Genomic DNA, 27038 nt, shown 5'->3' with positions numbered 1-27038 from the left:
ATGGCATGTGGCACTGTCTTGTTGAAACCACATGTCGTCCAAATCCATATCTTGCAATTTAGGCACAAAAAACTGGATTATCGTGCTGCGATAGCGAGCACCATTAACTGTTATTGCCTTACCAGCTGCATTTTCGAAGAAGAATGGACCGATAATGCCTCCAGCTCAAAATCTGCACCAAACAGTGACACGTTGTGGATGCGTTTGTTTCTCAACAATCACTCGTGGATTTTCTGAACCCCAAATGCGACAATTTTGTCGATTAACGAAGCCATCAAGATGAAAATGAGCCTCATTGCTGAAGATGATTTTGTTCGAAAAATAAGCATCCACTTGTTGTTGTTCCATAATCCATTCAATGAACTCTCTTCGCTGTGTGTGGTCAGTAGGCTTCAGTTCTTGAGTCAATTGAACTTTGTAAGCATAAAGATGCAAATCTTTCGTGAGAATACGCTGTAGAGAGCTTCTCGAAATGCCCAATTCAAGACCACGGTGCCGAATTGATGTTCCTGGACTCTCAGCAACACTCTCACGAACTGCTTCGATGTTTTCTGTTGAACGACTTGTTGAAGGAGGGCCAGAGTGTATAAGATCACTAATTGATCCAGTTTCCTTGAATTTTTTAAATCTCTTCACAGTTGATGAAGTTAAATCACTATTCCGACCATATTTTGTACGAAAATTGCGAACTGTAGCTACCAAACCTTCATTATTTTTAAAATATTGCTCAACAATGAAAATACGTTGTTCTTTTGTGTAGCGCTCCATTTTTAATAACCCTGAACTGTCAGCTGTCACGCTGTCTTTTTTTCTCGTTGGCAACACTTTACCGCACAAATGGCACTAAATTTAAATCTTGCGTGAATTTTGGGACACCCTTTAGAAGCTAATGACTTGACATCAGTTGCCTTAGCATCTTGCCATGTAACGCACATATCCTTATGGACATGTATAATCCTATGCATTATGGGGGTGTTATGAACATTGAAGTCACCAAGATAGATGACTTTGCTGTTACGAAAGTTAGCTTGAAGAAAACTAACATTGAGGGGGAAAGGTAATGGAAGAGTTAAGAGTGGTTTTTAGCATTAAGAGAGTGGTAGAGCCAGCATGTGAACTTGGTAGAATGAGGTTTTTAGCCAAAGAAGGTCAAAACTGGATACTCTTTGACACGGTATCTAATGCACAATATATATTGTATCTAAATATTTGTTGCTTTAGATGACTATCTCTAATATTTTTCTGATTTGAATAAATTCACATGTATATTAATATTACAACACTATTAGAAATACATATCAAAATATAGTATTATAATTATATAAACCTACTTGATCTTTATATCCTTTAGGATCTGGAGTATAACCATGGCTAATTATTTTGTCACACTGTTTGTCTACATCTTCAAACTCCTTTCTTGATTTTACCAATGAAGTCTGAAATGCCTGCATTAAAAATATATTTTTTTAGCTTTCTAATTATAATGAGGAAAAAAACTTACATTTTCTATTTAAAATTTATTACATTTCAATTATCTTAATCTTGAACAGCTACATAACAATTCAAATGTTGTTACAGTATTTATACAACATAGTTTCCTTAATCTTCATTTAAGTTATCAAGATGAAAATGTGTAAATTCTTTATGTATTTATGCATTTTTAGTTAATTTGTATGTATAACTACATAAAATAAAATCTGAGTGTATATAAGTCTCAGGAAAATTGTTAAAAGTGGTAAAATAATGAATGCACTCATTAAAAAAAAATAAGAGCAATATCTTAAAATATAGTTTAAAGAAGATTCACAGTACTCACACATAGTATATCATCATCATCACTTCCACAATAGGAAAAAGTTGGTGAGATGAGTATGACCTTATGATAATGGATTATGGAGTTTATGATAATTCTTTAATATATGCAGATCCAACAGCCATAAGACAGTTTAACATATAATATACAAGTTTTTCCAACGTGGACAGAAAATACTTCCCCCATATCATTGGCAGGGATTTTATTTTAGTAGCATATTACAAACACCTGTGGTTCGTTTTCATTCATTTTGACACAGTGTTTGAATAGGTGATAGTTGGATGACACCATTTGTAACTTTGATTGTCTGATGGCAGCTAAGATATATAAACCATTGGAAAGTACTCTTTTTTTTGAATAGGCTGTGGGTTTGAATCATGCCATAAGTATGAAGGCTTGTGATAGTTTTCAAGTCGAAGATGAATTTCATTGTCCAGTGTGAGACCATAAAATTCCATGTTTGGTCTCTAGCATATGTTTTCTAGACTATGCTAAAAAAAGGTAAAAATACAAAAAAAAAAATATATATATATATATAATTGACAAAAATAGAAAAAAAATCCTTAACCTACCCATGTACAAAATGTACTATAGATTTGCAAATAACCTTTCATGGGTGGGATATTCAGTGATTTAACTACTATTCCTTCATATGGAGTATGGAATAGAAATCAAGCACAGAATGCAGTTTGGGAAAGCCCATATTTCTGACATTTAAAATATCTTATTGGATTATAGATGTACAGCCTAAGTCTATCAGGAGAGTTCTGATATTTTGCTTTTACCAATAATGTTGAAGGTTTGGGTGTATCAAAAATAAAGATGATCTTCCTTGTCAGAACCAGATGACCATCCCTATACTCTGGGATGTGTCTCATATTTGTCACTCTTTGGCCTTTAAGCTTTGAACATATCTTCTTATCTGGAATCCCCCATGTTGATATCAAACATTCAGACTAGTCTGGCATTTTGTGCAGTAATTATGATTTATTCCTCCCACTGATGTTGCTCACAGATGTGATGTTTTAGCCATAATATCATGGAGTTTAAACTATTTTGGGGATTCCTTCCAACCCTTCTAAACACTTATAAGGAAATGTGATATTTTCTCAAATGCTTTTTTGATTCTACATGGATGATGAGAAACACTGGTGCATTTATATGTGTGCCAGATATCTATTGTTCCTTATTTCTGTCAAGAAATTATGTATTTACAGTATATCTGCATTTATTATGGCCTTGTGAGAGGCCACAGGAATCCAAGGATGAAGTATTCACGATGAAAGGAATTTCTGGTTTAGCACCACACACTCACACGGTATCTAGCAAGGAGGAAATGTGCTCAGAAGTAGAATGCCAGAGTTATTCCAGATGCTATTCCAGGAATGCAGTAAGCCATGGGTCTTATTCTTGAATCAGGGTATACTACAACACCATTGACTCTTCCAGGCAAGCCCCCTAACCAAATTATTCTGGCTGGGCCATCCAGAACTGCCTGTCTTTGCAAGCAGCAGGTAAAGTAATTCAAGGCTACCAGATTCTCCTATCCAGATGTCTACAGTTTGCACTGCATGACAAACACTGGCAGGGCACCAGATCCACAGTGATGGTGGTCTGGAAAACAGGACAGTAAAAAAAACTCAGGAGAAGTAGAGCAAGAATATGGGAAGTATAGAAAACAAAAAGAATGAAAAACACCAGTGCTGGGAGATCCTTTCTACCACAAACATGTCCCATACACAAGGTCTGTCAATGGATCATGAAGGAGACAATATGAAGGTAGCAAGTTTTTCTCCCATAAACTTGGATTTTTCATCCTGCATACAGGCAAATCAGCCTTGAGAACACATACAATTTACAGTCAAAAATTACTAGTGTGGTGGGCAGCAAATGGTATATTTGCATGTATATAATGATGATAGTAGCAGTGTAATGTACTAGTAGTAGTAGTAGTATTGTATATAATGATGTGTAGTAGGTGTATTAAATAGTGGAGACAGACAGTAGAGTGTGCCCTCTCCTTGATGAATCCTTGTACGTCTTGGAATTGTCACTTAATAATAATAATATAGTGCCTCCACAGTGTAGTTAGCAGAAGAATGACAGGATATGTACCTTCAATGGGCAAACACTACAGTTTGATTCATGTCATGATGAGAGGAAACTTTATGTAAACATATTTCACAGTTGAAGGCTAATCATCCCATACTCGTACAGAAGTAGCAGGGTTCCTCCATTCTGGAAACTGTTAACTGTTTCCCTTTTTTTGTCAAGAATAACAAGCAAATCAGCCAGAGAAAATATGCACTTAACAGACAAAAATATGGTGTAGAATAGTAACAGATATTGTAGTACAGAGAGTGAACTGTACATTAAATTAAAGATGGCAAGAAATTATATTCTTTTATAATACATTTTATAGCAAACAAAGTTTGTGCATGAAGTATCTTCATGACTAGGCTACTTGTATATTAGAGGCTAGTGACTTCATATTAATTGCTAAGATCATGAAAATAAAGTCATTGCCTCTATATAGAAGTAGCCTAGCGGTGAAGATACTTCACACACAAGTTTGTTTTGTTCGCTTACACTTGGATAAAGGATTAAACAAGAATATAATTTCTTAGCATCTTTAACTTAATTTATAACAAAGCAAAAAAACTTTCAGAATGAACTAAACAATTATCAATATCATAGTGTGGATGGTAAATTGTATAGTGCTGTAGGCCTCCTTTGGTGAATCCTGAGTTTTGTTAAGGTGTCATTCCATTGCAACATATAATTATAGTTATTTGTTATACTGTTATTATTACTATAATAACAGTATAACAAATAACTATAATTATATGTTGCAATGGAAACATACTTATCTTTATCAGCATTTTGTTTCTTAATATAAAGATAAGGCTACTTTAAAATTTAAAAACAAAAGTTATTAATATTAGGTAGCTCTAATGAGATGCTGCAAGTATTTATATCATGTCCAAATGGTATATCATTTATATCATTTCTAGAAAACACACATAAAGGAACATTATATGTCAAATCAAAGCAATTTATGCTTTATTAACTTACGTTTATCTCCTTAATTTGGACAATGAGACTTTGAATATCACGAGCAATAGGAACTGTTTTATCTAATCCTTCTTCCAAGTTATTCAAATCTGAGTGTAGAGTTTTCATTTTTGACTATAAAAGAAAAAAAAAACAACTGTAAGTCTAAAATATTATTTAATAGTAATAAGAATATGTGTTATAGTAAAAATTAAATCTGTCCTGCAAGCTAGTTTGAAATGTGTTACAACTTAGTTTTAAAAATAAGCTATCTATCAAGGCAAATACAACATACCAGGTGATGACATACCTAACTGTTGGAACCATTTAAAGTGTGCAGAGGTTGACAGTATTATGCATAACAAACATAATTATTGCAGATTAAAAATAATAAACCAATTACAACCACTAGAGAACCCGGATCAGAATTTTCTATACTTTTGGCATGGATAATTCCATTGCATAAAGGAAGCTCCAAGACTGATGTAGCAAATTATTGATGGATCACATATCAGCTGTTGTTATCAAGATACTGGAGAAGTTGGTCAAGAGCAAAATACAGGAATGGATAGATGGAAATGGGATTTCCATCTATCATGGAATTCTAATCAATAAGCTGCAGTGCATGGGGATGGATATAGGGGTTGGTGAGGTGGATAAGAGGGTGGTTGTTGGAATTCAGAAGTAGAGTCCAGAAAAAGGCCTGTGACTAGTGGTATGTCACAGGGCTCTGTTCTTGGGTTCATATTGTTTAATTTGTACATTAACGATTTAGGAAAGGATCTGAGGGGAACTGTTCAGTTGTTTGCCGATGATGCAAAGTTGGGTAGAACAGATGATGTTAAATTTTTGCAGAATGATTTGGATAGACTGGCAGTGTGGGCAAAGGAGAATGGATATCAGTTTAATGTAATAAATGTTATGTAAGGTTATGCATTTTGGAGTGAAAAGATCAGCTGTGTAGCACATTCATGGAACTGTGCTCCAGGAAATTGATCAAGTCAGGGAGTTGGCATGTCAGTGGATAGGGAGTTAAAGCTTAGAGGGCATATTGCAAACGTGACTAAAGCATCTTATTGGATTACTGGGTTACTGAAGAATACCCCAATGAGCAGAGACAAGCAGGTTATTACCCCTCTCTACCTCCTCATACCTGGTCACCTAGGTTTCTTGGGGATGAGGAGGAGGTAGAGAGAGAGGATTCAGAGGCAGGTAACTAAGATGGTATCAGGACTATAGAATGAACCTTATGAGGACAGGTTGAAGATTTGTGGCTTACAGAAATTGGTTAACAGGCAGGAAAGGGGTGATATAAATGAAACATACAAATTATTGAAAAGTTTTTACAAGATTAATACAGAGGAAATTTTTCAGAACAGGTATGGCAGTGGGAGAATGAGCAACCATCCTTGGAAACTCAGCAAGAGTGTAGTTAGCAGGGGTGTCAGGACTAGATTTTCTGCTTGGAGAGTGGTAAATGAGTGGAATGGGGTGACTGTGAATGGACTAAAAACAAAGTATGATGAAAAATACTGCGTGAATGTTAGATAGTGCTTGAAGTGATGTTTAATGCCTTCATCAATGAGTCTACTAATTTCTAAAGGATTCCATGTTCAGTGTTATGCTAAGCTAGACTGAATATGTGCACTTCATCATAACAGATGTAGTCTTTACTAATATTCTTCTTCTTCTTAATGAAAAGGCCAATTTAACCAAAACAAGAGAGGTGGCATTCACAAGACGCAACGAGTAAAGAAAGTGAAAATAGTCTGTCCTTGGTATTTCATTCAAGGCAGTATTTTTTTTTTTTTTTTTTTTTACAACTAAGGAGAGACAGGCCACCTCTTTCTTTATTTACACATGTATCAGGTTCTCTATGATGTTACCTTTTTGCCTTTCTTATTTTGGTCATATTGGCTAACATACTGAGAAGAAGATCAGTGAACCAAGACAACATCCATAATGGTGAATGATACAACCTGTGTAGCTTAGCACAGCACTGACAATAGAATTCTTTGGAAAGATACTGAAAAAAAAATTAGTATATGAGTATTTTGTATACTGCTCAAAACAATTAGAGGATACTTTGGTTTTCTTTAAATTATAAAGTTATAAAAATAATTTACATATGTAACACAATTTGTAATAAATATCGATTATTTAAAGAATATCTCATCAATTACACCCTAGAAATATTTATTCATGTATAAAGTACTCAATAGTTATAATTATTTGCAGAAATTTATAATTATCCAACAGAAACTAAAATATCCCTTAATTGTTTTGAGCAGTGCATAATTCTATCAGTCTATGCCACTTTAAAGGATTCTAATTGTTAGTCACATCATCATCATCTGGTGCTGCACTTGCCTTGCCTTGTTTCAAATATTGTATCCTGAGGATAGATCGAGTTATTCTTCATGAAATATGTGATCCTTATGCTATCATAAAGTATACAGTGCTTTTCTTTTAAGCATGAATGCCACCTATGAAGGATTGTAACCTATCATACGCTCATGCTGTAGTCATGCTAAGGAAAACCTAATCTAGAATCTCTGCTCTAAAGATAAAATATTATTATTATTATTACTACAACATCTATGGAGTCAGAAGACTTATCATGGGAGATTCATTCAAGTGAAAACATATTTATCATACTGAATCTTAAAATCTTTAACATTTCCTGCACTAACAACATATTCTAGTAATTATCCAATCATTCATTATGGTTGGATAATTACTAAATATGCATTCATTCACCCACAACTCTTCATGTAAAAAATCTACTCCTCAACAACTCTTCAACCACACTCTTATATAACTTCCATGGATGGCTTCTGGTTCTTCCTCTCTTACCTTCTACTCTTTTTATAATCCACACTGTATTAATCTGATAAAATCGCTCGCTAAATTAAATATCTCTATTCATATCACCTCTCTTCCTCCTATCCACCAAACTCTGCAAACCATATTTCTTTAATCTCTCTCCACAGCCGACATTTGAGGGCCCTGATATTGTATTAGTCAGTTGCCTCTGAATCCTCTCCAATGTTTCCACATCACAATGAAAAGAAGGTAACCAAATCTGAGCACAAGAGTCCAAGTGTGGTCTGACCATTGCTTTACATACAATGCCACAACCACCTATTTACATAGCAGCAATATAGCATGAGTTTGTGCAACACTTGCACAATTTGCCCTCTAAACTTCAGTCTACTCTTAACAATCACTCCCAGACTCAAATCTCATCCACTTTCTGTTAGAGCATGCAGCCTTATTGTTCTGCATCACAAAATACAATATCTTGCCCTTATTAATATTAAAATTACATCCCCACTCCTTTGTCAAAGCTATGGAACTTTCGGGGTATTTTTGGAACAAAATGGATTTTTTTTCCCTTCAAGTTTTCAAGTCACTTCAAGTGTGCATTGTATTGATGCTATGATACATTGGCATGTAGAGATAAGGAGGTGGTGGGGGCCTCGGTCATTGGTCAGCCCACATATGAACTATTATGCTCAAAATAGTGACTTTTCAGGAGTAAGGAGATTGTTAGAACCCAGTCATAAGAGCTAATCCCTATGACTGAGTTCTACCAAAAACCCAAATTTAATATGATGTAATACTATCACACAGCCTTCAATTATGTAAAGAAAGAATTAATAAAAGGACAGAGTGCAATGAAGAAGGAAAATGTCAAAAAACTACAGGAGACATGACGTAGTAAGTAAAATAAATGTTGTAGACAAAAGAGGGCAGTAAAACAAGTAGCATAAGATTAGAGGAGGAAATAAACAATACATTGACCACATCCTTCCACATCCTTGACAAAAGGTGAAAACTTAACCTGATCAAAGATAACACATAAAACTGTATAACAACAGAGAAGTTAGAGGTGGAGGGAAAGTTAAAGAAAACTGTTTTAGTGAACAATTCTTATTTTTAGAAGTTGTGGATTTAAGGAAGACTTAATTCCCTTTTTCTTTGGTGTGTTTATCATATCTGTCTGCATATATATATATATATATATATATATATATAGTTCTACTGACAGTTATTTAAAAACAGGACTTTAGGTGCTTCATCAAACATGTCTTACTAGAAGAGGTAGCTTAATATAAATTAAACAAAAATGGACACATTTGCTTAAAAAGAAGAAGAATGTGTTAAAACTGCAGTGTATATAGCAATTTTGTGGAAAATTGTAAATATATATAAATACTTATATATATACATTCACATTTACATGAAAAATTAGGAGGAGCTGTTAACTAAACTCTTTAATGTTACAAATTCTTCATAATAAATGTGCTGTACACCTCAGTACCAATATTCATAATCTCACAATAGGAATAAAATCCCCTTTACATAATCAGGATGCAAACATTGCATTTCTTCCATTCTCAATCACGACAGTGAGAAGTGCAGCTCCGTTAAATGGTCATAACAGACATTAATTTATTTTATTTTATTATTATTATTTTTTTTTTTTATTCAATAGTCTACTCCTAGATGTTTTAGGAATTGCAACTGTTGCAGCTTGAGTAATAAATTTTGTCATGTAGTTCACTGCATCACTAATAGGGGGATGAACTGATTGATGCAGAATTGAATTCTGCTAATAAAAAAAAAATAATAAAAAAAAGTGAACCAGTCAGATTTCTCAATTTTCCATCATGATATCTGTGATTTAGTAGATGGCTGCCCATGTAAAAACATGGATAACATACAAAAAGAATTACTCTCAAATAAGTTCTCATCAGGTGGCTTATACCACCTTTACCACGAGTTGCCTTGGTCTTGCACTACTTGTAGGATCAGCTAGACTTGCATCACTCACAGGCGCAAACTTGACTTGTTTGTCTGTTTGCTTACTTGGGAAATGGAGTAAAACCAGGTTTAAAATTGCTTGGTATTTTTAACATTTATTATACCCAAGGTAAAATACTTTCTACATTTATATCTCCTCCAGAGATTTTTATTTAATAAGGTTAAAACACCTTATGGTAACTTGTTCTGGTAAAATACTTATAAGTTCTGTATTACTAAATCTTGGTATTTCTAGCCTGGCTCTCACTGATGAGACCTCAATAAAGGTCGAAAAAACCGGTCTGGGTAGTGGCCCCTTGCCTTTAATACAAAACATCATACATCCCCTTCTTGGAGATGTGTTTTGGCATTAAGGGTAAATATTAAGATTAGTGATCAGAGCTTATGCCACCTTTACCACAAGTTGCCTTGGTCTTGCACTACTTGTAGGATCAGCTAGACTTGCATCACTTGCAGGCGCAAACTTGACTTGTTTGTCTGTTTGCTTACTTGGGAAATGGTTAAAAATTGGTATTTTTAACAAGTTCTCATCAGTTTCCCACTTTAAAAGTGGAAGGGAAAGCAGATTGCTAAAGTCAATGGCAATGAATATTAAGGATGATATGTGGAAGAAGGTGTTGCTTCCTTTGTTTAAGAGGGAGAGGCTATTGTTGTTGAGCATGCATTCAACAACACTTCTGATGCTATTATGGCACTATCCCACAGAATGTTGTGTCTGTTTAAATCCTCCTTTAAAGGTAAAGAGAAGGATAAAAATGCTGTCATTATTTCTTTTTGGTGGTATCATCTAGCTTCTGAAGAATTGCGATTGAAGATTTGTGAATAACTAGTGTTCACCATTCTTCCTTCATTTGGAAAAATATCCAAGATGTCTTGAAGCTAGACTCACTCTATGATGTTAAGTGTACTAATCATCTTATCTTCTTGTGGGTGGAAACAGAGATATCCATGTCATTTATTGATGAGCAATCTACTAAAGGAGCATGTCACTGATCTTCTGTGATGAATGTTCCATTATTTTTTTGATAAGTTCATTTTCATGTAGTGGGACCATTTTTGGGATGTCTTCTATGAATCAGTCCATATCACTTTTTCTCTTTGATACACTCTAGAGAATTCATACCTTTCAGGGATATTGTAGCTATGATGAGGCTGAATGATGTCCCTACCAATACCTTTACAGTTGCCTTCTCAGCATGAGAAAGTTTCCCAATACATGTTTCAATTTTTCTGGTATACTGTCTCTCTGTCTCCTGGGATGTCCTACTGTTTCTTTCTTTTTCTACATCCTACCTTTGCAATGCTCAGGAAAATGCTGGATGAATTCCCTCATAATTAGAGTATTTCAGTGTCTTCCTCTTACAAGTTTCTTTCATGATTATAACGGCCACATTTAACATAGATGGCAGAGCCACAACTGACAGTTTGAAAGGGATTATTTTTATTATTATTCAGGCCTCCATGGAGTCAAGAGACTCATTGTGGGACATCCTTCTTAGAAAACACAAAGTCTATAGTACCACTCTTCAACTCATTGACCGCTCTTGCTCTCACCATTCTCTCAGGCAATGCATTCCACGGTTCAACCACTCTCCACACAAAGACACCATTCCTCACCCTCTTGCTAACAGCTTCCTTTCGCAATTTCCAAGGATGGCCTCTTGCCATCGCTCCTTCCCGCTGTTCCACCAAGCAAAAGAACCCTCCCCCCATGTCCACCCTCTAACTGCCTCTCAACAGTTTAAAAGTCTTGATCATATCACCTCTCCTTCTTCTATCCACCAAACCATGCAGCCCATATCTCCTCAGCCGATCCTCATAACTGATATTGTACAGTCCTGAAACCAACTTTTTTATCTGCCTCTGTATCCTTTCCACAGTTAATTTATCCCCTTCAAATCCTGGAGACCAAATTTGAGAACAATAGTGCAAGTGTGGTCTGATCAGGATCTTATACAACAGAATGATAACTCTTTTATCTCTACAGGTCAGCATCCTTCTCAGTATTGCAGCAATCCTCTGAGTTGCCATCACCATCTTTGCAATATGCTCCCTGAATTTCAGTTTTCTAGTAATCATCACCACAAGATCTCTTGTCTCCCCTACTTCTTCCAATACAGCTCCTCCAATCGAGCATGCAGCCTCCCATCAATGGATCCCAAACTTCAAGACTTTACATTTTGCTGCATTAAACCAATACCCCCAGTCATTTGCCCATCTGTCTAGTTTATTCAAATCCTCTTGCATTGCTGCCACATCTGCACTATTACTGATAACCCTTCCCAGCTTCAAATCACCTGCTTACAACTGAATATCCCCTTGCAATCCATTGACAATATCATTAATATAAAGGTTGAACAATATGGTACTGAGCCCTGTGGAACCCCACTTGTAACCTTCTGCTTCCTTAATATTGTCACACCATACACAACTCTCTGATACCTATCAGGCAGCCAATACTGAATCCAGTTGACTAACCCAACATTTCATTTAAACCCATGTGCTGCAACTTAAACATCAACTTATCATGTGGAACCCTGTCAAATGCCTTTGCAAAATCCAAAAAAAATGAAAGTATATGCCTTTCCCTCATCAACTGCTCTTGTCACTTTATTATAAACGGCAATCATATTACTAAAGAACGTGCACACCTTAATAAATCCATCTTGATTCTCACAGATAACATTACCCTACTCTGCCCAACACTGTACATAGGGCCTCACTAATTTTTCCATGACTTTAATAACTGCTGATGACACACAAACTGGCCTATAATTAGACACTTCCAGTCTGCTAACGCCTTTATGCAACGGCACTGTCTTACCTTCCTTCCATTCCTTGGGTACTTTTCCTGCAGCCAGACTTTTATTGACGAGCCAGGTCAAAAGAGCTGTCATTTCTTTAGCTAGCACATTCTCTCAAACCCCATGGTGAAATACCATCCAGTCCCCAGCTTTACTGACATCCAGAGTACTCAGTATTTGGAACACACTCTCCTCTTGCACCTCTAAAACCTCAAACCTGCCTTATCCCTCTAGCATTAAAACCTATTTCTCCAGGATGAAATACTCCAATAAAGTGTTCATTGAACAACTCCACTATGTCCTCTGCATCAGTCACTCTATTCCCATTTTTATTCCACAATGTCATACTTCCATAATCATTTCTCCTCCTACTGGTCACATAGCTTACAAAAATCCCAAGGATTTTCTTTGGATCTTAATGCCAATCTCTTCTCATATTCCAGTTTGCTTTCCTCACCATACTAGTTATTCTCCTGGCCTTTGTCTTATATTCTTCATGCGTCTGCTCTCCACCCCCTCTCCTTATATCTCTTCCATAATCTCTTTTTCACCTGCAGTTCCTGTTTGATACTGTCTGTCATCCATTTTACACCAAATTGTGTGCTTTTCTTCACTCATGGAATACAGCTTACTATTGCTACTAACAAATATTCCTTCACAATTTCCCAAGCACTAATGATATGCCAGCCTTCCCATTCTGCCCTCCATGGAACCACCCCAAGTTGATATCTAAGACTATTATAATCACCCACCTTATAATTCCACATATGCTCCCTTTTCTTTGATATTCCTGCATATCTATTCATCTTCCAAGTCAAAACCACACAGTCACTCTCTCTCCAACTGGGGACAGAGATGCCATCTCAGTTATTATCAGCTCTTCTGATGCTATGACCAAATCCAAAACTCTTGAACCGCTTGTGTTTCCTCTATTACATGTTGCCTAAGACATTTGTCCCTCAAGAATTCTAGAGCTTTCATTCCCCCCCTTATTACTACATGCATTTTCCTCTTCCAAGCTTATACTGTATAGTTAAAATCTCCCATAACAATCATTCTTCTTGCACTTGCCAAGTTCAACTGCCTAAACATCTCCTGCTCCATACCCTCTGTGCTCCTCAGCTTGTAGCAGCACCCCACTAAATATCCTGTCTTACCCACCTCTACCTCACACCATATGCTTTCCAAACCATTAGTGTCACTGCCTTCCAAAGCCTCTTCTTATTCTTATGTCCTCTTAGAGGACATAAGTCATCACTTATTTTAAGCAGTACTCCACCACCACATTTTCCTTTCCTATCCTGCCGAAAAATGCTGTACCCTGCTACTTCAATTCCTGTTATTATATCATCTTCCGTTAACCACATCTCCAACATCCCAATAATCTCTGGCCAGGCTGATGCTATCAATGCCATCAATTCATCTCCTTTATTTCAGATACTTCTGGCATTCATATAAAGCATAAAGATGTCACTGCTTCTATACCTATCATTATCCCCTCTAGATCCCACTGGACCCAGTGTTACCTGATGTCATCCCCCCTCCCCCCAAGCACCCATTCCCACAAGAGGCCACCCCTGCTACCATCAACCCTGGGATTCTAGTTTCCCTGCAGTGACACACCAACTCATTCAGAAAACAGCAATCTCTCCAGATGCCTTTGTCGGTCTCTCGCATACAGTATCATTCCATCCTTAAATGCCCTGCAAGCATCCACATATTCCAATCCTCTCTTCTGACACATTCTGGCTATTATGCTATTCAGTATCACTGCTCTTCTGCTCAGCTCATCAATACCATACCTGGGCAACACACACACACACACACACACACACACACACACACACACACACACACACACACACACACACACACACACACACACACAATCTTTCCTCTCTGTGTTTTCTTTTGTACAACTTCAAGCAAGAATCTCAGATCTCTGGCTGCCCGATTTACATTGCTTCTCAAGTCATTCGTGTCCACCATCACAATCATTTCGTCCATCCTTTCACTCCTCTTAATTGCCATAGCCACACTTTCTATTGTCCCTCCAGGCAAATACTCCTCTGGCATCCTATCTTGCACCCCACGGATCATCGAGTCTCCATACATCACACCTCTTACTGCTCTGTTCTTTGATTGCTCACCTGCATTCCCCTCACTCTCTCTCTCTCTTCTAACCCTTTCTCTCTGTGTTCCACTACTTACCTGCTGTCTTGGCATCACTCTATCCCTGGTTCCAGCACTCCCTTGCATTCTCCTCATTTCCTCGCTCTGACAGTTTCCATTCTCCCCTCTTCTATCATTCCCATAACTCTCTCTCTCATTTCCTCTCTTCTACTGTTTCTATTCTCTTCTCTTCTATCATTCCTATACCTCTCTCTTCATTCCCTCTCTTCTACTGCTATTCTCTCCTCTACCATTCCCATACCTCTCTCTCTCTCTCTCTCATTTCCTCTCTTCTACTGCTCCTATTCTCTGCTCTTCTATCATTCCGATACCCCTCCCCATCTCCCCCTCTCTCTGATACTGTTTCTATTTTCTCCTCTTTATCATTCCCATACCTCTCTCTCATTCCTTCTCTGTCCTACTGTTTCTATTTTCTCCTCTTCTATCATTCCCAAAATTCTCTCACTCCTAACCTGATTCACCTCGCATTCATCTCATCTTTCATACTTCTCATCTCGTTCCAGAGGCATTCCTCCTCTTTCAGGTTATCTCTCTCTCTCTCTCTCTCTCTCTCTCTGCAAGTTAGTCACTCTTACTCGCCACTCATTCTCCCAATCAAAACCATCTCCAAAAACTTCAGCGTAGTGAAGCAAGTTTTGAAGTTAAATTTCTTGAGAAATTTAACTTCAAAAGTTAAATTTGAAGTTAAAGTTAAATTTTGAAGCATAGTGAAATGTTATTTCACTACACTTCCAAAACTTCGTTCATTACTTAGCAAACATAAACAAAAACATCTTCCTACTCAGTTTCCAGGAGTGTACAAGATTTTGTGTGATTGTGGAAAGCCATACTATGGGCAGACTGCCAAATCCATCCTTCTACGTTTGGATGAACACCATACAGATATCTCCTATAACAGGACTAGAGCTAACGCTCTCTCTAGCCACGTTCTCTTTTCAGCTAACTCAGACGAAGGCCGCCAACACATTGTAAACTGGACTCAAACTTCTAACATCCATGTGTGCTACGATGAACTCGAAAGAAAGATTGTCAAATCCAGGGAAATTTCTCTAGATTCCTCTCATATCAACAACAGCTTGAGTTACAATCTCTCTGATGCATACATTGCTTCTGTTCAGTACTGGTGCACTCGCGATAGCGCATAGTATATGTTTGTTTGGAACTCATACTCGCATTTGTTTTTCAAACACGCTACTGTCTTTTTATACTTGTTCTGTTATTACAATTTTAAGTCTCTGTAATTTTTTTATATATTTCTTCGATTGTGATACCTGAGGATGTTGATCTATTCAACGAAACTAGTAAACTAGTAGTATCTTTTTAAATATATCTTGTCATCTCTTTATCTCTCGGTAACAGTCATTAAAGCTTTTCAATAATATTCCAACCGAGTAAAATGAATTCGCATTATATATATATATATATATAAACGCTATATTTAACTATACTAAATAGCACAAACTTATCTTCTCTTCCACTGCAGATGCATCCGACTCTCACCTTCTTGGTAACCCAAAATAACACAATATATAACAACAAAACTACAAAAGCAGCACCACCACTAACGAACACTTGTGTTACTGAGAAAAAAAATGTAGTGCAATTCATGAAAGAATTCATACTATACACTGTTTAAAAAACACTTTTTTTTTACCACCGCTCATAACCACTGCCACGTGCTTCAGATAATTTACAGAATTAAAGAACCACAAAAGGTTCAGGATGTAGAGCCTAACTGGGCAGTATAGATATCCCACTTTCACAGATATTGGTGGATTATGTGTTTTGAAAGTAAGAATAGTATTCCTAGTGGGGAGCAGGTAATCATCCTTATGAATGAGTATTCTTCTCATGGCTGTCATTCTTTCATTTCAGATCACATCTTTCATCTGAGACATCAAGGTGTTCCCACCATCTGACATTAACCCTCGAGAATAGTGCACATTTTGTGCTTAGGTAACTGTGATTGCTATTGTCCTGATGGATATGTGAAGAAGAAGATGCTCTGATTGTGTTTATGCTCTTGAATCTATGTGAATGTTGTCTCCTGAATGGAGTTTCTTCACTGATCTAGGGATCCTGCCTACTCTTCCAAACCTTTCTGAATAAAGAAGAATATCATTTTTCTGAGGGGATATTTATCAGTTTAGTATTGTATTAAAAAGCCTAGTGTGCTTACTGCTACCTGTGATGTTGTTTGATGTTTCTATGGATTCTGAACATGGTTGGGCTTGTTAAGGGTTCATGTGAAGATGAACAATTATTCATTCTTGGGAGAAGTTTGATTCAGCACCAAAAACCTCCCACCCAAAATGAAGCAATACATGGACACCCACTCTCTCCAGCAAGTACAACAAGCAATGACTGAACTTAGCAGTGGAATGCCAGGGCTACCATGGATGCCATACCAGCACTACAGTAAGCATTCAATCCTGTTCCTACACCATGGGGAAAAAGACTTACTACAGCACTACAACATTGAAACCTTGCAGGCAAGTTCACTAGCTGAGTGATCCTGGTCAACTCATCCATGACTGCCTGTCTTGCCAAAGCAGAGGCCAAAGTGGGAGACTACCATGATCCCCCCCCCCTTTACAGGATATCCACATGTTGCACCACTTGGTAAACATGCAAGCAAAACATTGGATCCCAGTGAAGGTGATCTAGAAGTCAGAATAGTAAAAAACACTCAGGAGAAATAGAACAAAGAATATAGGAAGACAAGCATGATAACACTTCCAGGCAAAAACCCAATGGCCAGGCCATCCTGGACCTCCTGTCTTGCTGAAGCATAGGCCAGAGTACAAGACTACCTTTCTGGATGTCCAAGAGTCACACTTGGTAAACACACAGAGGCAAGGCATTGGATCCCAGTGAAGGTGGTCTGGAGGTCAGGATAGAAAAAACACTCAGGAGAATACAGGAGCCCCCCCCACCATGATCAGGTACCTCCCATTGAGTGAAGTGTAGATTTTTTTTTTACATGGAGAATTGTGAATAAATGGAACACATTACAAGAACCTGCAAAAAAAAAAATCAGGAAGTGTTAAGGATGTTAAGGGTCGACATGAAAAACATGTTGTCGGTTGAATGAACCTCCAACAATGATCCTGCTGACATCATGGAGGGTGTGATAAAAATAATAATTAAGCTTCATTACTGAACTGAATAAACAGAACTCAACAAATGCATTCCCACATTCACCCCACAGCAACTAGATTTTGTTATCTCATGTGCGAGTTTGTTTAATGGTACTGTTTCACAACACAAAAGAAAAGAAAATAATTAATATTTATTAACTTATTAACTGATATTTTGCTCCTATTATATCCAGCATACTCAGAACAGAAGAACAATTTGCCAAAGTATACAAAAAAAAAATCACTTTGATATATATCAGTGCGACTAGTTTAAAAAAAATTGTAATGGACAACACAAGGAACTAAAGTTCTAATAGGCACCATCTATTGTTGGATAAAAAGAGAAAAAATAGCATTAATTTGATCCTAAAATGACCAAAGGATCAGTCCTTGGTGCACTGTTATTCAATCTGTACATTAATAACATTGGGAAGGATTTGACATGTGACACAGCTATTTGCTGATGATGCAAAGACAGGTAGGGTAATCAGGAGTGCTGCTGATATACAGTACTTGCAGAATGACTTTAATAGGCTGGAATTGTGGACATTGAAAATGGCTGTCATTTCAATGTTAATAAATGTAAAGTCATGCACTTTGGTGTGATTAGATATCTAATGTCATATTATATTGGTAGAATTATGCTTGAAGAAACTGATGTGGCTAGGGATTTTGGAGTATTAGTAGACAGGAAGTTGAAGTTCAAGGGTCATAGAGCAAAAATTGTAAATACAACACAGAGAATAATGGGAATGCTGAAATAAACCTTGACATGTAAAGATAAAAAAAAAGTCATTTTTTCTTTTTACAAGGCTTTGATAAGATCTCACTTTGACTGTTGCATGCAGGTCTGGTCTCCTGGTTTCCACAGTGATTCTGATTCAGTGGAGAGAGAGAGAGAGTGTAAAGGAGGGTGTCAAAAATGATATCAGGATTGTGGAGTACAGATTATGAAGACAGATTGAGAATTTGTATGCTGCAGACACTAGCAAACAGGAGAAAGAGGGGTGATATGATTGAGACTTACAAACTTCTGAAAGGGTTATATAGAATTATTAGATATATGAAGAGCCAAAGGCTTCAATTCAGCAACATATGACTTGTTTAAGTTAAGGGATATTACATCCCATATCATTTCTTAGCCGAATAAGAAACTCAAAGAGTTTCAAGCCGAATATAGTAGAACCTATATAAAGTTCGCCGATTCCAAGCGTAAGCAAATACCTGGATAACTTGTACTACCTTAAGGGTCAGTTGCTGCAGTATCCAGGTATTTGCTTACGCTTGGAATCGCCGAACTTTATATAGTTTCTACTATATTCAGCTTGAAACTCTTTAAGTTTCTTATTCGGCTAAGAAACGATATGGGATGTAATATCCCTTAACTTAAACAAGGTTATATAGAATTTCAGTAGATGGAATTTTTCATTTTATGGAGGGTGGGGAAATGATGTGAGGGCATCCATGAAAACTGAGAATGTATGCCATCAAGAAGGGGAATAGGGCTAGATTATTCTCTCATAGAGTAGTGCATGATTTGACTGGATTGCCTTTGGATGTTGTGTGTGTAAGTAGTGTAAATGAATTCAAGAACAGGTATGACAGCTGGTGCGAAGAGTATGGCCTCCCTCAACGAGTTCTTGATTTCCCGGAAGTCTCTCTTATTAATAATAATAATAATAATAATATATTCCTCATTCAATGGAAGATATTGTTGTGGAGAAGATTCAGAGTGACCAAGATGGTGAGTGATCTGGTGGAATGTTCCCTATGAAGATAGATTGAGTGTGTGTGAACTGCAGAAGTTGGTTAACAGGAGAAAAGGAGTTGATATGATAGAAAAATTTAAGTTGCTTAAAGGGTTTGATAAGACAGATGCAGGGGAAATGTTTCAGCACTTGGCTATAGGGACAGAACAAGGGGTCATCCCTGGAAGCTGAATAAAGGTGTGGTTAGTAGAAGTGTAAGGACCAGATTTTTTTGCTTGGAGAGTTGTGAATGAGTGGAAAGGGTTGCAGAGTCAGTTGTGAGTGGTTTATCTGTTAAGGGATTCAAGGAGATGTATGATAGATTGTGTTGATAGTTTGGGTCTCCCCATGATGAGTCTTCAGAATACACGTAGGTGTCTGTACAGTAATAATAATAATAATAGTAATAATTTTTACTTTTGAAACTTGCCTGGGTGTAATGGCAAAGTTATGTCCCCGACTTAATGTACTAATAGCTTCATCCATTAGGGCTACATAAATTGACAACAATGCAATCCTGTTGGAACTGCAGTCATTCTGTAGTACTATGATGTTGGTGGATTTCAAATTGTTTCTGGTGCTCGCTTTTGACTTTAACGAATTCTTTATCTGCCATTACATCAGAGATGCTGATAAAGATTGCTCACAGTTTTGTGTACTGTAACAAACCTTCCTTGTGCTTTGAAGATGCTGGATATAATACCAGTGAAACATCAGCTAATAAGTTAATAAATATGAATTATTTTCTTATTGTTCTGTGTTGTGAATCAATACTGTTGAATAAACTGCATGTACTGTAGAAAGTATTTTACCTTGGGTATAATAAATGTTAAAGATATCAGGCTATTTTAAACCTGGTTTTACTCCATTTCCCAAGTAAGCAAACAGACAAACAAGCCAAGTTTGTAACACTTGCAGGTGCAAACTTGGCTTGTGTGTCTGTTTGCTTACTTGGGAAATGGAGTAAAACCAGGTTTAAAATGGTTTGGTATCTTTAACATAAACTGTATGTACTGCCAACACATAACTATTTTTTCTACTCATTTCTTGAGAGTAGATAGAAAAATTAATAAAAAATTCACACTTCAAGACTTTTTAATAATTTTGTATAACTCCTACTGACTTACTGAAATATCATCATTATTATTATTAAGTGACACCTCCAAGGAGTCCAAAGACTCGTCGAGGGAGGGTACCTGCTCTACAGCTCTCCGTTTCCACCACTCAAATCCACCAACTACAGTGAACTGCAATTACTATCATCATCTACACCAATGCACCCACCACCATCACTATGTAAAAACTTGATCTTACGAAAATTAATAAAATCTCCAGTACATTGATTTTTACTGTAGGAACACTTTAAAAACCCTGTATGTAATGTATCTATGTTTTGTATGTTTATTCTTTGTATAAAGATCAAAATAAGCCCAAAGGGGAATTAAGTCGCTTATTGTTTAAGAGCAGAAGTAGGATGTCTGAAACCAAGGGTAGTGTCTATAAGTTGGCAGTTCCTTTTGAAACGTATTTATGAGTCCTGTAGCAGGTGACTTTCAAGGGCAGTATTGAAAAGAGGCAGCCTCCATCAGTCGGAAAGTCCCATAGGCCACGTAGCTGGATTAAAGACATCAAAGGGGAAGAATAAGATTTGTCGGCGAAAGTTCGAGAACTGCCAGTCACGTGCTGTTGTACAGGTTTCTTGTAACTATATGCAAGACATGTACGGGGACGTTGGGTCCAATAAACTTAACCCAAAGTGCAGGGGTATTGAGAATATAAGGTTTGGAATTTTGTTGAGAAGGGCTTCCTGTTTTCATTTTGCATGATCTGTCCACAAGAGGTTAAGAAGGAGAGATGCTGATTAGTTCCAGATGGGAGAGATGGGAGTCCATCCATGAAGGGAGTTTCCAGTCCGAAGCCAAGGATAAACCGGGGGGAAATTTTGCCGTATTGGGTCAAGCCTTGTCACTCTGTTTGAGTACGTGCATGCTCACCGACCTATGCAGTTCCTCGCCGGTTAGTTCCAGATGCCGGAAGTAAACCTATCCCGTATCCTGATGGCTGATGCAATTCCTCGCTAGTGCCCTGTGACTCCCATCAGGAAAAGAAGAAAACACAGAATGCAGAAGAAACCCCTGAAGCTGTGGAAAAGAAAAGAAAAAGAAATGAGGAGGGAAGGCGTATACAAGACAGTCAGAGATCCACGTGAGTCTATATGTTAATTATTTTATGTTTGTGATTTAAGAGAATTCCCCTGAAGGAACTGCTGAACTATTTAATATAGAAAAATAGTGGTTTAAGGTACATGAAACGCTCGTAGATTTGTGTAAAAATTATTATTGAGTTTAATGTGAGCGTAGTTAATTTCCCTAAGAAAGATTGGGCTAATTAAGATTTCCTTTGATTAATGTGTGTTAATTAATTGCTTATTATCACATCATGTACAGAGCTGTTTTAATCAAAGGGAATGAAATATGCCAATGTGATTATCAGTCAATTAACTAAGTCTTTAAGATGAGAATCTAAGAGGCATATATGTGTGTGTGTGTGTGTGTGTGGTACATGGTTGATGACTAATTACGATTGTTAATACGCAACCTAGAAATTTCTTGTTCTGTGTGAATGATATTTAGTATTTGTGATATAGAATGCATTATCTGAGATTTTAATTAGAGAAGAAAATAAGAGAATTCACTAAGTAATGTGTGTTAATTTAATTGCTTATTATCACATCATAGAGCTGTTCTAATCAAAGGGAATGAAATGTGATTATCAGTCAATTAGCTAAGTCTCTAAGATGAGAATCTAAGAGTCATAAAATGTGTGTGTGGTGCATGGTTGATGACTAATTACGATTGTTAATGCACACCTAGAAATTTCTTGTTCTGTGTGAATAATATTTAGTATTTGTGATATAGAATGCATTATCTGAGATTTAAATAGAAAAAAAAAAAAAAAAAAAAAAGAGAATTTACTAAGTATTACATTTGAGTAATTATTCAAGATTAATGAATTTCTTGTATGAATGAAGATTTGACTTCATGTATTGTATAGTAACTATTAGATCAGTAATTAAATTTTGTTTATATATTAGTACATAATGGTTTGGTCTCATTTTTTTGTCTTTTGCAATGCACTGATTCAAAAAAATAAACTCGGATCTGTAAAGTGGGAGTCCAAATGTTATTAGAGTCCTTTTTTGAGATAAATAGAGAGTTATAGGGCCAGGACTGCAAAACAAATTGATAACTTGGGGATGATAAAGAGATTTTGTTGTGAAAGATTTAATAACCTACTGGAAGTACTATATTTCTTGCACCATATCGAGGCATGGATGGTGCAGTCATAAAATCTAAATAAATATTTCCATTGCTCTCGGGTAGAAGGAGTATAGAATACAGAAGATAGGAATCTAGAGTAATAAAAGGGGAATGTATAAAATTAAGTGACGATATATTACACTGTTGCAGTATCACCAGGATATATGTAAGTAAAGCATCCCAGGATAATAATAGAAATCAAGAAACAACAAAGTAACAATAAAAATTCTCCCCCTTTTACAACTAGTATTTTTACAGACAATCAAAACATCCATGCCTACAGCAGGATTCGAACCCTTTTGGCTGGAGAGCAAATACACTAACCACTCGATCAACCAGGCTGGCAAAAAACCCACTTGCCCTTGCCAGAGATTGACTAACTTGGGAAACTGTCGAAAAGAGGTTTAGTAGGAGTTCCTCTGGTCAGTGACTAGAATTGAACTTACGGCACTCTTTTTTTCAGGCAATCTAGTGCAGTGGACAGCACATACCATTTCCATTGAGCTACACTTCATACATTAAATTCACACAGTTCATACATTGAAAAATGAATTTTGAGTGAGCAAAGTTTTTGAGTAGCAAAAAGAATTTTGTATAATTTTTAAGGCTCTGTAAATAAATATTTGTTACTTAATTCTTTACTGATGTGTATTGAGAAAGAAAGAAAGGAGTGAGTCTTCATTTGAACATCAAAATATAGAGGCATTTCTTTAATAACAATATAAAAAAAAGACTCTTAATTACTTTAATGTTTAAATTATTATAAATTAACCCATTCCCATTCTTTAACATAACTGTTTACAATTTTGAAATTACTTACTGAAAACTTAAAGAGAATTTCTGATGCTACTGACAGAGTAGAGCAACGTTCTTCAAGCTTCTTAACTAATACATGGTGTCGATTTTCAATTATTTCAAGATCACTCAGAATATGAGTGGTATCCAAACCATGTCCTAATTTCGCAATAAAAGCCTTTGCAAAATCACGTACATTCTTCAGCTGTTTATTCAAGTCTGTTGTTTCTGAGAGTAATGACTGAAAGATAAACAATAAAGAAATGTTAATAAATTTAAATAATACCTATACATTTTCAGATTTTAAAAATGCATACAAAACAAATGCACAAATAGCTCCAAAATTACAGCTTTCTAACATTATTTTTTTCCACATTGATTTGCATATAAAAAACTGGATAAGTTTAAAGTGTTTAATATTCCTATTATTAACCAGTAATCTTTTCTCAGCTTGAGAAATTTTTATTTTCCAAATTCATGTTATTAATGGAAGCATCCATATTTAAAGATCTCATCAGCTATTATTAATGAGAGAAATTTATATAAACATTTATAAATCTTTTAAGTTTATAATTTTTTTATAATCTAAAAATAAAGAAGAGAAAAAATAACTACCTTTAAACGATCCAGGAGTTTTGGATCTCTAGCAGAGTCTCCTAAAGCATCGTGAGAAGCCAGTTTATCTTCAAGTCTTTGTAATGTGGATTGGAGATCTCTAATCTTTTCTTGATATTCTATCAGCTGTTGCAAAATATCATCTAGTGTTTGGCTTCTAACTAGAATACCTAGCAGAATTTAATGAAGTTAATTAGAAACTTACATATGATTTTAGTACTGCAAATTTTTTTAAGTGAGTGACATCTGTTGTGCTAATTTGATGTTATTTCTCTGATGAATTATATAATTTCACTATCATTATTGTATCATTCAAGATATTGATTTTAAGAATTTTAATTAAAATCTTACTTACTTACTTAAACTTCCCAGATAACATCACAGAATTATGTAAGTAATGCTAATCCTAACAGAAGCATACAGAAACTCACAGAATCTTGTGTGGATGCAGTGCATAGCTGTGTACCCAAATGTAAACAATGAAACAAAAAGTCTTTAGCACAATATTCATAAACTACTCAAGTTGATTACCAATGATTACATAATCAGATAATAAAGAAATGCATTTTATAAAATGCTTTATAAAATGCATTTTATAAAAATCTATATTAATCTGATAATATAATGGATCAAGAATTCTTAGCCAAAGCAAGTAATAAATGCAAACCATCAAATCAGTTTCAATGACTGAGCCACTAAAAGATGTAACTGAAATGATGAAATGTGATTGATAAAACAGTAAAGGCACTACAGAGATTGTCACAGACAGAGAACAATGATAATAAGAGTACAGAGTTTGGATTTGTGAAAGGCAAAAAAATGATACCATATATATATATATATATATATATATATATATATATATATATATATATATGGTATCATTTTTTTGCCTTTCACAAATCCAAACTCTGCACTCTTATTACTTTATATTCTTTGGTTGAAATATTCTATAAAGTAAAAGGTATTCTATAAAGTAAAAAGCATTCCACAAAGTATTCCATACTGTTGCAAACCTGGAAAAGAATATGAGACAGACTGCAAAGAGTATCATATTGCTGTAAGAAAGAACACAATGGATATCATTAAAGTAATGCATGAAGATTTCAAAACAGACACATGTGAGAATACACAATACTTGGATGTTAATGTAGGATGCAAAATTAGATTAGAGTTAATTTCTTTTCATGAAAAATTATAATTCTACAGTCACTGACAGAAATTAAAAAACAGATATTCAGATGCACTGTGTGCCAGATCGATTCATTTTCACATTACAACTCAACAAGATCTACAAAGAGTTTTTTTTTTTTTTAGGTGGGAAGAAAGCATAAAAATAGGAAAATTTTTAAAATAAATGAAGTTGTTTTGATGCACAAAGTCAATGCTTAAAAGAAAAAAGTTCAAGCACAGTATATAAAGAGATAAATTTCTAAATGTTTCAGTGATAAAATCATAAAAAAATGTACTTATATATATTTTAAATAAAGAAGTTGACATAAATTAATTAATATGCCATAGAAATTTAAGAACATAAGACATATCTGATAAAATCTGTATGAGTGTATATAGCCAAGACAGGTTCATATATGGAATAAAATAATAAACAAGTGCCTTCATTAAAATAACAAGGGTGTCAAAATATAGTGAATTATTAGAATAGATAAAAAACACATATAAGCATATTGTCACCCCTCAACAGGGAGGAGTATTTGAGATGAGTAAGACCTATGCAGAGTCATCAAAACCAACCTTCTCTATGAACCCTGTGGAAAATGGACTATCTTATATACCTATAACCCATGTAGGGAACCCTATAGATGATGATATCTTAGGAGTTAGGTAATGGAGCTGAACTAACCACATTTTATACAGCCTAGTTTTCCTTGATCCCAAAGTGAACCCTGTGAGGTGTTCATGGTGGAGGGGACATCCCAGTGATGGTACTGGCCCTTTTCAATCTTCCTCTTTTTCTTTGCTTTTCTTCACATATTCTTTGACTATTTCTCCTGAGTCGTTTTTTTACCATCCTATCTTCCAGACTACTATCACTAGAATCCAATGATTTGTCGCCATGTTTGCTGTGCAGTGCAACCGATGGAGATATGGAAAGGAGGATCCTGGTAGTCTTGAACTACTTTGGCCTCTGCTTCAGCAAGACGAGAGGTCCTGGATGGCCCAGCCAGGATCAATCGGCTAGTGGGCTTGCCTGCAAGGATCAATGGTGTTGAAGTAAGTCTCTTTCCTCATGGTCCAAAGATGGGGAACAAGGGTTCCAGTGGTGCTCTATAGTATCCAGGATAACCATGGTATTCCAGTCCTGAGCACAGTCATTACTTGAAGGATAGTGGATATTCATGTGCAGCTCCATGGTGGGTGGGAAGCTCTGGTGCTGAACAAAAAACTATTGAGCATCAATCATTCATCCCATTTCAGACAAAGCCCCAACCAAGTATCGATACCATTGATACACCTTTTGATAACAGAAGAAACAAAAGACATGATACCAGTATAATTGCATTTTGATAAGGTTTCACTGGTGATAAGGTTTCCAGCTGTCAGGCCAGTGAAACCTTATCAAAATAGACTAATAAAAGGTGAATATGTAGACACTTGGGCAGTGAATATGTCTTTTAAGTAGTCCACATTAAGGCAACTCATGAATGCTGAGAAATGTATTCCTGTAAGCGCTCTGGTAAATTTACGAAACTTTCATAGTTTCTACA

The 27038-nt window shown here is 36.0% G+C and overlaps 1 protein-coding gene across 1 annotated transcript in view; it reads right to left on the bottom strand.

Moving 5' to 3' along the window:
* The window catches only part of LOC150107495 (uncharacterized), a 1121546-nt gene that overhangs the window by 465880 nt on the left and 628628 nt on the right, over nt 1–27038 (bottom strand). Inside the window, exons 47-50 of the mRNA XM_090392112.1 lie at nt 24313–24482; nt 23723–23938; nt 4889–5002; nt 1332–1445 (exon numbers count right to left, since the gene is read on the bottom strand). Of these exons, the coding sequence (XP_090248238.1) occupies nt 1332–1445; nt 4889–5002; nt 23723–23938; nt 24313–24482 (614 nt within the window). The remainder of the gene's footprint in view (nt 1–1331; nt 1446–4888; nt 5003–23722; nt 23939–24312; nt 24483–27038) is intronic.

The sequence above is a fragment of the Typopeltis vanoorti genome, chromosome 4 (genome assembly GCF_054136105.1).
Source record: "Typopeltis vanoorti isolate ZY-2024b chromosome 4, IOZ_Tvanoo_1.0, whole genome shotgun sequence".
Taxonomy (NCBI): domain Eukaryota; kingdom Metazoa; phylum Arthropoda; class Arachnida; order Uropygi; family Thelyphonidae; genus Typopeltis; species Typopeltis vanoorti.
This window is presented reverse-complemented; position numbering and strand designations above follow the sequence as displayed.